We start from the raw sequence: 15,278 nt of genomic DNA, 5'->3' as shown, positions 1-15,278 counted from the left end.
GCTGTAGATCAGCTGTCTCCCATCCCCTTCCCACCTGGTGGGCAGAATGCTGCTGCTTATAAATTCTTTATTCTAAAGAATTTTCCTAAGCCTTATTCCCACTCTTACTCTGGGTGACGGTCCCGGACAGAATAGCTTCCTTTACAGGTGACTTCTTTGTCTCTTTACTGCCTGCTGTGTTGTCTTTTCTTCTGTTGAAGTGCCCGACCTGCTCTAATCTTATACTAATGGGGCATTGTTTAAGGTGTTTGTTTTTAGCAATCAGTATAAATTCAGTTTAAGTCTTCTGGCTTCCTGTGAACTTCTTCCATTGACAGTTTCTCTTATCACTGAAACATCAGATTATGTTTTTCCTGCTTCATCTAATACTCAGAAGTAAAGAACCTGCCTGACCAGTATCAGATTGTGAGTCCTGACACCGGAAGTCTTGCTGTCCTGCCCTCCACGCTGTGGACACTGCTGAGGCTTCCGTTTGTTCCGTGGGGACTCCCCTGGCTCCTGTCTCCCTCAGTCTGCTTCTTCTTGAGCTAGCTTGGGAATTCTGTGCTATGGTGATATGTCTGGATGGAATTTGTAAGTCAGCCTACACAGCCAAACCATGTGGCTTAAAGTAATTTTTATCCATCTTATTTTTCACTCTTAGGCAATGCGGAATATCAATCCCAGCACAGCCAATTCTCCAAAATGTCAGGTAGGCTCTTGTCTGATGTTTTAGCATTGAAAACAGATATGCTGTTAGGAAAGAGAAAACCTTGTGCTCCGGGGGCTTGTCCTCACTGAAGAATAACTGAGGCCTCTTCCTACCAAGCTGCTTAAGTTAACATTGCTTTTCCCAGAAAGTCGACACTATCTGCTCCTCCCACAAGAGTAGTCCTTTTGACTCGGTGGAGGTCTCTCCCCTCAGCCCCGACATTGATACGTAGTGTATGCCTCCTGTCAGCCCTGAAGTGTGCCTGATTTTTATTTGTGTAGCCTAAAGTAGTGCTTACAGCGCCTTACAGGAATTAAAAATTTGAACAGTAACAAAGCGGACACAGATGATTTACTTAGGTAGGCTACTTCAGGAAATCTTATTAGGGTGTAATGATGCTACTAGGAAGGGAGAAGTTTTTCTAGTGGACATTGCAAAGAAAGAATATCAAAATCACTAGAAGAGAGAAGTGGACAGTGCTCTACCTGAGTACTCTTTTGGCTTTCTTTGTTGGCTTTTATCAGCATTTCTCCCTGGTGAACCCAAAGAAACACTGCTTGTGAAGGTATCTTATTTAGATGCAAAGGTTGTAGCCACTTTTTCCTTCTATAACACAGGCACTTGTCTGACTCATGAAGAGAATCTCATTCTTAAAACCAAAGAGATCTCTGTGTTTAGGGTTCACCAATTATGGAGGAATTCGGAGCTGAGGGATTATTGGACTTTTTTCAGGGGGGCGGAAGCAACCATCAAATACCTCATTTTATTCTCTGTAGCTCTTCTGCACTAGGCTGACAGGTGCATTGTGTTGGAATGAACTGTGGAAGTAGAATTGTCAGAACTCCACTCACATTAGATTCTGTTAACTTGTCTGTCTAGAAACTATAGTAGGTAGAATCCTCACAGAGACCAGTTAACTTTGTGAGAGGAAAATCTCTATTCTTTATCTCTCTCATAAATGCTTTCTTTAATCAAGAAATCAAGTAAGAGAATAATCCGTGAACATCATCTTTGCTAAAGCAGTGCAGACATTCTTACGGTGAGGGCTGCTGGTTTCACATTTGACTGGGAAGAGCACTGTAGCATTAGATCTTGAAATAAAGTGGAAACAGAGGAGCAGAAATTAATTCAAATGAGATTTGGGATCAAGCAAAAAGTTCTCTGTGTTAAAGTGTTTTGAAATTGTCTCCTGTTAATTTTTTCCTGTTAAGATCTTAAACTTTAAATCTGATAAATAAATGAACTACCTTCAGGTCTTTATTTCATACATCAGTATAAATTTAAATAGTGGCTCTCATTAAAATTATCGGGAGTTTTTAGATACTTCTTTTAGTAGTAAAGCTTTATAAAGTTAAGGCTGATAAATTAAAACTCTGTTATCAATAAATTTGTATGGTATTAAGATTACAGTGTTGATTCCTTAGATTTATCTAAGCCAGATCTGGAAACCTGAAAGAGATAGTTTTATTAAAAGTTATTTTTTAAATTAGCTTTGCATATGTGGAGAATAAAATATATTAGCTTGTTATATAAGTTTCAGTGGTCAGTGTATTTACCTGGCACAATTGGGAAAATGTATGAAATTCCAATGTAGGGCTAAATTTGGAATTGCTCAAATACATAGAAACTGGTGGTATTGTATCAAGCAAGTATTTTTATTTTTCTCATCCTACTTATTTCTAGATTATCTTAATGTAGATGTCAGGAAATTTTTCACAAAGAACAGTCTTAAGTGAAGATGCCTTTAAATAAGGTTACCAAGATAATCAAGAAAGCAAGAAGAAACTTTCCAGTATCAAAGAACAGACTGGACAAAGGAATAATGAACAAAAAGCGATGGATCCATTGAATACTTGATGCCAGGCACTTTTGTTCAAAGTTGTCAGATATCTTTGTTTTTATTTATTTTTACTTTTCTAATAGAAATTAGTACAGATGAGTTAACAAGCACAATGAAATCAGTAGCATTATTTTATAATTATATAGCTCATTTGCTGTGGACTGTGGGAAGGTATCAGACTTCAAAATGTTTACAGATTACCAAGTACTTCTGCATAGGATTAACAAAGCATGTCTGTACTGTAGGATTCTCTGGTTATATAAGCTAGTATCAGTATGGGTGAGGGTAATGCAAAATTCTGAAAAATTAAGACAACTTTACAGGCATTAGTATATCTGTTTAGTTAAAAATGGAAATTATTCCCTTCGTTAGGGTTTGTTGGCAGAATTTTGGAAAAACTTGTCCTCGTAGAGCTTTAAATTGTTTAATTTCATTCTGATTAGCTGTTTGTATGTTTCTAAAGCAGTTTCTAGTCTCAGGAAAAAACAAAACTTTGAAACTGTAAGCATTGTCTTTGCTCTGTGAGATTGAGCATGCATGTGATGTTCAAATTGGAGAAAAGATAGTTCCTCCACCTGAGTGTGAATGTTTTTACCTGTCTTAGGCTTAAGAATGAGGTTCTTACTCCCTGTGGTTCCCTCAGTACCTGTGAGATCAGTCTTAAACTCTGCAGCCTGGCTCTTCTATGGTCTGTGGTCAGTAATCTTTCTTTCTCTCAATTCTGGTTAAGCCAGTTACCTTCCTTCAGCCAAGTACACGCCTCTGTCTTGTTGCCATGATCCCACTCATGAGGAATCCTTTTCCCCTTCCCTTTTACTAATTAAGATTCTCCATTTCTTTCATCAAGCCTAGGTCAAAACACATCCCCAAGAGCCCTCATCAGAATTCTTGAAAAACCCAGAAAATAGAAATAAGACTGCTATGTATAGATATCTTAACTTTATTTTTGAGCAAGTAATTGCTTTACTTGTCATAGAAATTATAGCTTCAGAGAAGTTATTTATATTGTGAAAAATATTTTGCAACTAATGAATATTGTGTAGTTGCCATTCCATGTATATAGTAATAAATACACACCAGGGTCAGTTACTGCTTTTGAGGGATTAAAAAATTAATTAAAAAATAATTTAAATAAATAAAAATTAATATTGTTGTATTAATATTAAACATATTATACTACACTCTTAGCCCAAAATGGTGAAGAAATTCAGATGTCCATAGTTTTAGTCAAATAGAGCAAAATAAAACCTCTTTACAGAGCCATGTGAAAATAATCACTGCAATTTTTTTTTTTTCTGAATTTAATAATAGCAAATTTTTGGCTTTCTTTCCCTCCAGACTCTCTTTTATGTTAGTAGATACTAGAAAAGCTAAGATTATCTCTCCTTTTTGAAGTCCTAATATTGACTAAATCATAGATTCATTTTGGTATTTTCCCATGAATATTTTATTTTTAATGGGCATATTGAAAACTGTATAAGAAGGGAGGAGATTCAGCCTCACACTTTGCATACTCTAATAGATTATCTCATTTGTTTTATTCATTAAGGTCATGGTAATTTGAACAATGTTATAATAACTTTTTTACTTTGAGACCACAATTAAGTAGCATAAATTACAAAAGAGATCTGTCAAGTGTTGAATCTCAGGATCATACTGTGGGAACATAAAAGTGCAAATCTATTTTGATTATCACTTTTTAAGAATTTAAGATTATCATACAGTTCTCATAACTATCCCCAAATCCATATATACACATTTTTTAGTCAAAAAGGTTGTTCTGAAGTTGAAGATAACTTAGGTAAATGCCACAAATATTTAAAAAAAACAAAAAGCATTTTCAACATTGGTTAAATATTTTAATAATTTTTGACATAATTAAATATTCTATGGTGGTTTAAAACTGTGTTGGAAAATGGGGTATGATAAGAACCTATCTTGAATTGCTGGAGGAAATGGCTTTTTGCTTCTGTTTTTAAAATTGTTGATGTAAACTGCTATTACTAAGACAAACTGTTTAAAAGATGTGTGTTTTTAGAGTTTTTCTCCATTTCTAAATTTGGGTTTCTATTTTAGTAAACTAACCTACTTTAAATAAATTGATTGGGTTCAAGAAGGGGAAACTCATTTGTGTGCCATGTATTATCCAGAAATGAGACATAAATAGTATTGGCTGAAGAAAAAAATTGCTTTAAGAAAGTAAAGTTGACATTAATTTTATAGGATTTTCTAATGAATGGGATCATAACTTTTTCACTTTAACATGATTATTTTGAGATTCATTCATATTATATCTATAGTTCATTCCCTCTTATTGCTAACTCGTATTCCATTGTAGGGATATGCTACAGTTGTTTATCTGTTCACCTATTGATAGATATTTGACTGGTTTCCAAATTTTGATTTTGTGTAGGCATATTCCTCCATTTTGGTAGGGTACTCTTAAGAATTTGATAATCTAGCAGTGTTCGAAGTGTTTCCGGACTACTGACTTCTTCTACTGCCTTTCTCCTTATTTTTCTAAATAATGTGAACCAAAGCATCAGTTTTTTATGGAGCCAAAATACTTAACATCTTAAAGTATCTTTTTTACCCTATGAGAAATGGTACTGCCATTTGAATAAGAGAAGGGAAATTTTAAAAGGACTAATGGCTTATGTCTAGATTTTGAGTCCATAAAAGTCCACTATATGAACCAGGCTAATCCTATTTTCCTTTATAAACCATCCTGGAAAGTTCCTTCCAGACCAAACTGGGTCCATGAGTTTTACTTACAGTGCAGATAGCCCTGGCTCCACACGCATCCCAGATTAGCTAAGATTTACAGGCTCAGTGGGAAAAGTCACCACATTTTTGTATTATTACAGAAGAAAATGAGCTAAAAATACTTGCTTCCGTTAAGAAGAAGTCAAATACGCTAAAAGAACTGTTTGACTTTTGAAATACAGAAGCATGATAAATTTTGGCTGAATCTCGTATAACTTGCTTAGTTCTCCATTTTTGAAAGTCTGTCACACTATTTATTCTGACTACCTTTGGGAAAAGAGAAGCTTCACGAACTTGTATTTTTAGCTCAGTATTCTAATTTTAGACATTTGTTCGGGATAAACAGCTTCTTTAGAGATAGACATAACTTTCAACATGAAATGTTTCAACTGAAATCAGTTTTTGTAGACAGTCCAAATATGTCCCAAGGCTACTTTTTAAAACAGCTATGCCAGATTTACTCAATTACAAAATAATGTTCATATTCATCCAAAATGCTTTAATAATTGGAATAGAATGGGTGTATTCTACATAGGTATATGTAGATATATGCAGGCATTATTTGAAGATGGATGGTATGAAGAAAGTTTATATGAAATATTTTTGATTAAAAAATTCAGATTATGTAACTTCATTTCATAGTTATCCATATTAAAGTAATTATTTTTCTGTAAAGGCACTGGGCTTTCCTGGTGGCTCAGACGTTTAAGAACCCTGGTTTGATCCTGGATCGGAAAGATCCCCTGGAGAAGGGAATGGCAGCCCACTCCAGTATTCTTGCCTGGAGAATCCCATGGGCAGAGAAACCTGGTGGGATACAGTCCATGGGGTCGCAAAGAATCGTACACAACTGAGCAACTAAGCTCACAGAGTCACTAGCAAAAATTCTATACAGTCTGAAACATTTTTAATATTTTACTATAAAACTGTTAATTTTATGCAGTGTGTTCACTTTCACATTTGCAGTCCTTGGCTAAGAATACAAAGCATTATAAAGCTTACTCAACAATGAAAACCCATGATCTAATTGTTCCTCACTGGCAGCAGGACAGCTTTCGGGAGGAACTCTCTGTTAACCTGACTCCACATTCACTCTCCTTCAAAACCCAACGAGGCAAAGCACAGAGTCAGACACTTCTGCGATTTTCCATCTCAATGTGGATGTGTGTGTGTGTTTATGTGGAAGTGGGCCTTACTGTTTTCATATTCACATGAACTCCAAACTTACATATAAGAAGTGGGGGAGAAGTTGGCCTGTGTACTTATATATGGTTTTCCTCCCCAAGTCTTGACAGTTTCTTTAAAATATCAAAAAAAAATGTTGATCTTCCTTATTGAAGTCCATGAAATAAATTATGTTCACAGCAGATGAAAATGTTAACAAAAGAATTAATGCTTTGGGGAGGGAGCTACCAAGTCAACTTCAGTTACTTGAAGTTGTTTTGTTTTTAGCAAATACTGAGCTATGTGAAAATATACCCGTTTTTGGATAATATATGTGTAAGCTATTATATATCAATTATACCTCAATAAAACTTCAAAAAGTACTTCTAATCAACCTGGTTGGTTTTGGGATTTTGTTTATTTTTCCTATAACTAGAAGTTTCAAACCTCAGCTGAATATTCATACCTGGTGTGTATGGGTTCTATAATCTATGTATATGTTATTTGTATTATTGGCCTTACCACATTACATTTGTTTTCCTGCCGTATTCCTTACTATTAATGCTAACATCATCCTGCCACCACTCCCAGTAAATAAAGTGGCATTTTTTCCCACTTGTTCCTTTCAGGTTCAGTTTAGGTGAATCCCTAGGTTAGTTGCTCTTAGTCTTGACTCAAAAACAGATTTGATGAGAAGTATATATTTCCATATCCTTTAGGGGGGTTGGATATCTTTTTAGGCAAATTATAAGAAAGATCGGCCTTCGTATTCACGTCTCTAAATTACTTTTCTTTGTAAATGTGCATAGTTGGTTCTTCAGTGTCTGCTGACAGTAGAAATTCAGTTGTTAGAGGCAGCAAGAAGTAAAAATCTCTCAGCTTCAAACAAGCAATGTGGCAGAATGAGAACATGGAGATTTTGCACATGGCAATTAGCTTTAGCTTCATAAAACCTTAAAAAAAATAGAAACGATCAAAAAGGGTAAGACAGAAAGTTGTGAAGGACAATATGAAAAGTATAGCCAGTTTATTTAAGTTGCTTCAGTAATGATCTATTTGCTTCATGTTGCAAGAAGTTCAAAACTAGGTACACAGAAAACAAAAGGATGCCTCTTCCCGAGGCATCTCACCTCATCTGGAGCCTGTAATTTTACTCATTTTAAACTTTATTGCTTTTAACATCCTCATATTTTAATAGCAATATAAATTCTTCAAAGTGTTTAGAAGCTCTTTTATGTGCCAAAGCATCCATTAATTTATTCACTCTGTACCTTTAGGGACAGAGAAGAAATAGTGAAGGAATGATTACAATATCGTGTGATAAATGCTGAGATAAGCGTGTACTAAGTGCTAAGTACATATATATGCTCAGGGTGAGAAGAGAAGCAAAAGGAAAAAGGAGCAAAGCAGAGGTATATCTATCTGACTGCAGAGTTCCAAAGAATTCTAGGAGAGAGAAAGCCTTAATGAAAACAGTGAGAGACTTTATTTTCGGGGGCTCCAAAATCACTGCAGATGGTGGCTGCAGCCATGAAATTAAAAGACGCTTGCTCCTTGGAATGAAAGCTATGACAAACCTAGACAGCATATTAAAAAGCAGAAACATCACTTGGGCAACAAAGGTCTTTTTGTCAGAGCTATGGTTTTTCCAGTAGTCATGTATGGATGTGAAAGTTGGACTGTAAAGAAAGCTGACCACTGAAGAATTGATGCTTTTGAACCTTGGTGTTGGAGAAGACTCTTGAGAGTCCCTTGGACTGCAAAGAGATCCAACCAGTCCATCCTAAAGGAAATCAGTCCTGAATATTCACTGGAAGGACTGATGCTGAAGCTTAAACTCCAATATTTTGGCCACCTGCTGCTGGGAAAAATTGAAGGCGGGAGGAGAAGGGAACGACAGAGGATGAGATGGTTGGATGGCATTACTGACTCAGTGAACATGAGTTTGGGCCATCTCCGGGAGCTGATGATGGACAGGGAAGCCTGGCATGCTGCAGTTCATGAGGTCACAAAGAGTCAGACACGAATGAGCGACTGAAGTGAACTGAACTTTGCATTGATCAATACAAAGAAATAAAGGAAAACAATAGAATGAGAAAGACTAGAGATCTCTTCAAGAAAATTAGAGTACCAACGGAACATTTCATTCCAAGATGGACACAATAAAGGACAGAAATGGTATGGACCTAACAGAAGCAGAAGATTGTAAGAAGAGGTGGCAAGAATGCACAGAAGAACTATACATAAAAGATCTTAAAAATCCAGATAATGATGATGGTGTGATCACTCACCTAGAGCCAAACATCCTGGAATGTGAAGTCAAGTGGGCCTTAGGAGGCATCACTACAAACAGACCTAGTGGAGGTGATGGAATTCCAGCTGAGCTATTTCAGATTCTAAAAGATGATGCTGTGAAAGTGCTGCACTCAATATGCCAGCAAATTTGGAAAACTGAGCAGTGGCCACAGGACTGGAAAAGGTCAGCTTTCATTCCAATCCCAAAGAAAGGCAATGCTAAAGAATGTTCAAACTACCACACAATTGCACTGATCTCAGACACTCCAAGCTAGGCTTCAACAGTATGTGAACCAAGAACTTCCAGATATTCAAACTGGATTTAGAAAAGGCAGAGGAACCGGAGATCAAATTGTGAACATCCATTGGATCATAGAAAAAGCAAGAGAATTTCAGAAAACATTCTTCTGTTTCATTGACTACACTAAAGCCTTTGTGTGGATCACAACAAACTATGGAAAATTCTTAGAGATGGGTATAGCAGACACTTTACCTGCCTCCTGAGAAACCTTAATGCAAATCGAGAAAAAACATTTACAATTGGACATGGAACAACAGACTGGTTCCAAATTGGGAAAGGGGTACGTCAAGGCTGTATATTGTCACCCTGCTTATTTAACTTATATGCAGAGTACGTCTTGAGAAATACTGGGCTGGATGAAGCACAAGCTGGAATCAAGATTGCCAGGAGAAATATCAATAACCTCAGATACGCAGATGACACCACCCTTATGGCAGAAAGCGAAGAGGAACTAGAGAGCTTCTTGATGAGGGTGAAAGGAGAGTGGAAAAGTTGGCTTAAAACTGAACATTCAAAAAACTTGAGATCAGGGCATCCGGTCCCATCACTTCATGGAAAATAGATGGGGAAGCAGTGACAGATTTTATTTTCTTGGGCTGCAAAATCACTGCAGGTGGTTACTGTAACCATAAAATTAAAAGACACTTCCTCCTTGGAAGAAAAGCTGTGACAAACCTAGACAGCACATTAAAAAGCAGAGACATTACTTTATCAACTAAAGCCCATCTAGTTAAAGCTATGATTTGTCAGACCATAAAGAAAGCTGAGTGCTGAAAAACAGATGGTTTTGAACTGTGGTGTTAGAGAAGACTTTTGAGAGTCCCTTGGACAGTTGGATTTTATCAGCAACTCGATGGATATGTGTTTGAGCAAGCTCCAGGAGTTGGTGATGGACAGGGAAGCCTGGCATGCTGCAGTCCATGGAGTTGCAAATGAGCAAACCAGTTAATCCTAAAGGAAATCAGTCCTGAATATTCATTGGAAGGACTGATGCTAAAGCTGAAGCTGCAATACTTGGGCCACCTGATGCAGAGAACTGACTCACTGAAAAAGACCTTGATGCTGAGAAAGATTGAAGGCAGGAAGAGAAGGGGATGACACGATGAGATGGTTGGATGTTATCACTGACTCGATGGACATGTGTTTGAGCAAGCTCCGGGAGTTTGGTGATGGACAGGGAAGCCTGGTGTGCTGCAGTCCATGGAGTTGCAAAGAGTTGGACACAACTGAGCAGCTGAACTGAACTGAACAGGGTGTTAAGGCATAATGTCCATCTGTGTAATTCAATCTAAAGATGGAGATGGGATCATTCTGGAGAATTTCCTAGAGAAGGAACTGGATCTTAAATATAAGAGAAGTATTGTTGTTGTTTTTATTTTTTTTAGTCAAGAGAAGAGTGTATGAAAGACATAGTATCAGGGAAAACATGCCATATCACAGACCTGCAGTCTGTGGGAAGTGCAAACTGTCTTTGTTTTAAAGTCACGTGTTACTTTGTAAGATGAAAGTGGGGCATGGGTAATGTTAGAGATAGAAGATACAGAGAAAACAAGTAAATGGGATCCCCAGAAGCTGCTAGGAGTATGGGTTGGCCTAGAACAGGGGGTGGTGGTAGGCAATCCATTTTTTGAGCCTGGAAGAGAAGTTGTAAGTATGAAAGAAGATGGCTTTGTGGGAGCAGCCCAGGGTGACAGGGGGAACCAGAAAACCATGATTGTGGCTGATGACCTCTAGTGTCCTGATTTAAGTGGGAGGGAGCTGGAGAAAGGGAGAGCACGTGAGTGACCAGGGGCTTGAGAGAGTGTGCCAGATTTGGAGTAGTAATCAGGAGAATGTGAGAAAAAGTAACCAAGAACCAATGCCCCCACCCTCAAAAAAAAGTAAGTGATACTAGAGGCTCAGCCAAGACCAGAGAATTAATTTATGATAAGCTGTATGGTTTTTCTCTTAGCATTTCTTAGCAATCTCAGCATAGAAATGAAGCAAGCATATTTTTAGTATTGATTCATTGTTGGAATTTGCTGTGTTGAAACAAAATTTGTGTGTGTATCAGGAATCTTAAAGATACTTGTGTGTATTTACAATGATCTGCTCGGGGCTTCCCTGGTGGTTCAGTGGTTGGGGATCCACCTCCCAGTTCAGGGAGCACAGACTCAACCCCCCACTCGGAAGGAGGAATTTCAACATTAGATTACTGTATAGATTTTGTGCATGGCTGTTGAAGGTTCCCGAGTGGTAAAGTGCAGTTCCAATGAAGTGAAGCACTGATCATTGTCCCAAACGTGAGTAAAGATTGTACGGGCAGGTTTGGTTTTGAATAGCAAGGTCTTGGGTGTACAAATGGGTGATTTTGAGGTATGTGGGGATAAAGATCATTGGAATCCAGAAATTTACGGAGCTCTCATGTTACATAAATCATCTGCCTAATGTATAAGTAATAAGAGATCGTGGCATGTCTTATGACTAATATTGGAATAGTAATGAACATTTTTAAGAAACTTAACTGGAGTATGATATGAAAATGTTTTCTAAAAAAAAAAGAAAGAAAATGTTTTCTACTGATGAAAAATTGGAGATATAGTAAATACTACTGTTTGTTGCCTAACATAATTGAAGAAAATGCTAAATTTCACTTACAGTTTAATGAAAATAAAGATGTAACTTTTTTCTCCGTCGAAGTTCATAGACCCTCTGCATTCCGTCTTGACTTTCTGGCTAAGAAACCATTTAAAGAATGGTATATCTAGAAGGGAGAAACCTGAGTAAAAAGTGGTTGTTGCAAAGTCTAGAAATGTTGGTGCAGAGCTCAGAGAATACCTCCACGGCCTCTGGACCGAGTGGTGCCCTGGGAGTGAGGGTCTTGGAGGTGGTGTGTGCCTTGGTGAGCAGGCTTGCCCACTTGCAGGAGGTGGGGAAGTGTCCTTTGTGATAGAAAGCCACGTTTCAAGTCAGACCAAAACTGTCAAGGAGGAGAAAGCTGATCTCTAGCAGAAGACGTTGATGAGAGCTTGAGAGGCACAGTGGAAATCCTCAGGAAAGGGTACAGCAAACGGATGAAAAGGTGAGGAAAGGACAAGCTGGTAATGGAGGTGTAGGACTTGGCCAGAGTAAAGTAAACTAGCCTTGGAGCCCTGGGCAGATGACAAGCTGAGACCCAGAATGTCTGAAAGCATGTTGAGGCAGGCCTTCTGAAACAATCAGTAGTGATGGCTCACAGCTTTTGCTCCGTGTCCAGGTGGTATCCTGCTGAGAAACTGTGGGATACCCTTGAAGATATCAGTAGCTCAAGACTGAAAAACCTACATCAGATTGAGTTGCTTGATACCAAAGTGTAAAACAGTGCAGAAAGGCAGTGAGGAGTGATGGTATCTTGGTAAATCACCAAATTTTGTTCTTTTGACCTTATTTTTTTTACTGGTGCCAAATATATGAAACCGTATGAGAGTTGGTCAGACTTGCCACCCTATTCTAAAGGAGGGATCTAGGCATGTCTGCCAGAATAAAGAAAATAACAAGAGAAAACTAAGTCGTTAAGTTAGTTAAGTGTATGTTGGGGGGTTAATAAGCCTGGATAAACTTTCAGTTTATATAATTTAATGTTCAGTGACTTGAAATAGAGAGAACTTGGTCCTTCTGACTGGTCAGCTCAATAACTTTTAGATGTTAATACTTAAGCTTTATATGTACATATAAGATTTATATGTAAATCTAATGATAAATTTGTTAATTAGTGGATTGATTCTGTTTGTGTTGATTTTTTTCTTTTTTCTTTTTTTTTAGGAATTAGCTCTCCGTAGCCAGTTACCAACACTGGAGCAGGATGGTGGGACTCAAAATCCAGTATCTTCTCCTGGGATGTCTCAGGAATTGAGAACTATGACGACCAATAGCTCAGATCCCTTTCTTAACAGGTTGGTAAGAGTTGCTGCTGGCCAACATCTGAAAAAAATCACAGCTTACGGTGTTCTCCTTAGTGCTTATATATAATAAGCTGTTTGAACATCCGTGCGGGCCAAGAACCACGGCTGTAAATGAATCTCTCCATAAATGGCTCGTACAATAAAGCTTGAGGATTAGACGCTGGCTGCTGTGAGAGGAAATGAGCTGTTCAGACTTGTAGAGGGGATACTTACTCAGAGTCACGTGTTTGCTTGTGCCTGTGCTGTTGACTAACAGTTACTTGCAGAATCGTGAAGGAACATGTGAATGCCTTTCTATGAAAGCAGGGGGAAAAAAGGCATCTTAAACCTGCTTAGGGCAGCATTATAAGGATCTTTGGAAGGAATTTTCCACGTAAGTGTTCAACCTGAAAAGTTTCACTACAGGAGCACTGTAGGGCCTCATATTCTTAAGGGCTATAGGTCAAGGAGATAAAAAGGAAGGTTGTGTCTCTTTCAAATAATGTGTTAATATTCAAGAGTATTCAAAAATAGCACAGTTAAGGATGATTTTTAGTGAATTACCAGAAATCTTGGATTTCGGGCATATTGCAAAGATGTTATTATATGTAGTGCTGTGCTGAAAACTGCAAGCTGAGACAGATCATCATTTTTGCCTAGAAAGGCATTTAAAACTAAGACTTAACTACAATTCTTTCTTGTAGATTGTCAAATATTTATGCAGTTTCTATTTTCAAAATAAGAAACAAATGCTTTCTGGTCTTTGCTTTTGTTTGTAATCAGTTTTAGACAGTGCACTTTTAAGAATGTTGAAAGGTATATTGATTTAGGAAGGTTATTATGCTACCCTTTCAGTTCTCACAAGTTGAATTGAAAACATCCAGACCCTAAGAAAAACAAGATACCTTGTCATACCAAAATGTTTAGTACAATAAACTTTCTCTCTCTTAAGATAAGTGCTGGTGGCCTGATTGACTGGTTTGATTTCAAAGGCCATCTAAGAAGAAATCAAAAGGGAGGTGAAAAACTCCTGGAAACAAATGACATTGAAAACAGGACAACTCAAAGGCCATCTAAAATGTATTTAAGTTTTGTATTTACTCTCTGACACATGCAGTTTAAAGTCCTGCCAGTAATTGAGTGTATTTATAGAAGATTATAATTCTGAGGTTAATTAGGAAAAGTCATAGCCACAGACCTTTTTTCCCCCACAGAGGAGATTTCAGATCAGTGTAATTCCAGTACCCATGTCGTTGATGGTCTGTGTTTATTGGTCCAGGGATAAAATGAGACCATCTAGAAAAGAGGGATGGAGACCGCATAGCCTCCTGTTAGTCGTTTGTGCAGATTCTTAGAACTTTTGATAAAAGCTGAGCTACAGTTTAAGATTCTATTTCCTGGTAAAGAACAGAGTGAATCATCCCCAGAGTTGCTAGTCTCAGGGCAGAATCCAATGCCTCCTGTCTGTAGTACCCGGTTTCTAAAACACATCTGGGCCTAGCATTTTTCTTTTCAGAAACTTTGGACAGTTTCCCCCACTGCCTGTATTTAATTTATGATATTCCTTAAACTCTAAGCACTTGTTCCCCTAACTTGCCATGGAGTTGACTCTGATGGTGGTGGTACATTCACTCGTCTCCTTTTTACTCAGATGTTTCAAGGCCAACTCCGGCTTTCCCCTCCATTAAACCTTTCCCCTGTACTTTGAAAGTTTTCTCTTCTGCAAGCACTTTGCTCACATAGCCCTTGTATATGTATTTGTTCCCTTCCCTCCCTGAAGTTGTGAGCCTCTCAGAAAGCATCAGTTGTAGGTTGTTGCTGTTAACCTCTGATTCCTCAGCCTTGTCTCATCCCTATCACATAGTAGCAGATGCTCAGTGTGTGTCATTGAAGGGAGATGGGGGCTACAGGGGGCAGTTCCTAATCAGGGAAATGGCCTTGTGAACTCCGTCCTCAGGAATGCCCATGTGCTTCCCCTGAGGCCTGGAAAGAACTGTGTAAATTCAGCCATTCTGTAACGGAGTCTTGAGTGTCTTGATATGTGCCCCGTGGTGAGCAGTGGGAATAGAGAGATGACTAGGACCAGGCCCTCGTCCCAGATCGAGTCAGGCAAAATAAAAACAAACCACATCCTGAGGGCTTCTCCGAAGCGGCTGCATTGTGTACAGATGGTCTCAGAGGCAAATTTGTGTTTTCTTGGATCTGTGTGAGGCTTTCGAATCTTGCCAAAATCTGACAGAAGCATTAAACTAGTGGTTGCAATATACAGTGTGAAAGAGAGGGGAACAAGGCAAGTGCATTGAGTAATGTAGGGAAGAAGGG

General features: G+C 38.1%; 1 protein-coding gene across 4 annotated transcripts in view; it reads left to right on the top strand.

Annotated features, from left to right (window-relative positions):
• YAP1 (Yes1 associated transcriptional regulator) overlaps positions 1-15,278 on the top strand; it is a 138,932-nt gene that overhangs the window by 118,747 nt on the left and 4,907 nt on the right. For 2 of the 4 annotated variants that reach the window (XM_052652414.1, XM_052652413.1), the window contains exons 6-7: positions 644-691; positions 12,838-12,968. In XM_052652414.1, the coding sequence (XP_052508374.1) occupies positions 644-691; positions 12,838-12,968 (179 nt within the window). The remainder of the gene's footprint in view (positions 1-643; positions 692-12,837; positions 12,969-15,278) is intronic. The other 2 variants (XM_052652416.1, XM_052652415.1) reach the window with 1 other exon arrangement.

Source organism: Budorcas taxicolor, chromosome 15, assembly GCF_023091745.1.
Source record: "Budorcas taxicolor isolate Tak-1 chromosome 15, Takin1.1, whole genome shotgun sequence".
NCBI classification, from domain to species: Eukaryota; Metazoa; Chordata; class Mammalia; order Artiodactyla; family Bovidae; genus Budorcas; species Budorcas taxicolor.
This window is presented reverse-complemented; position numbering and strand designations above follow the sequence as displayed.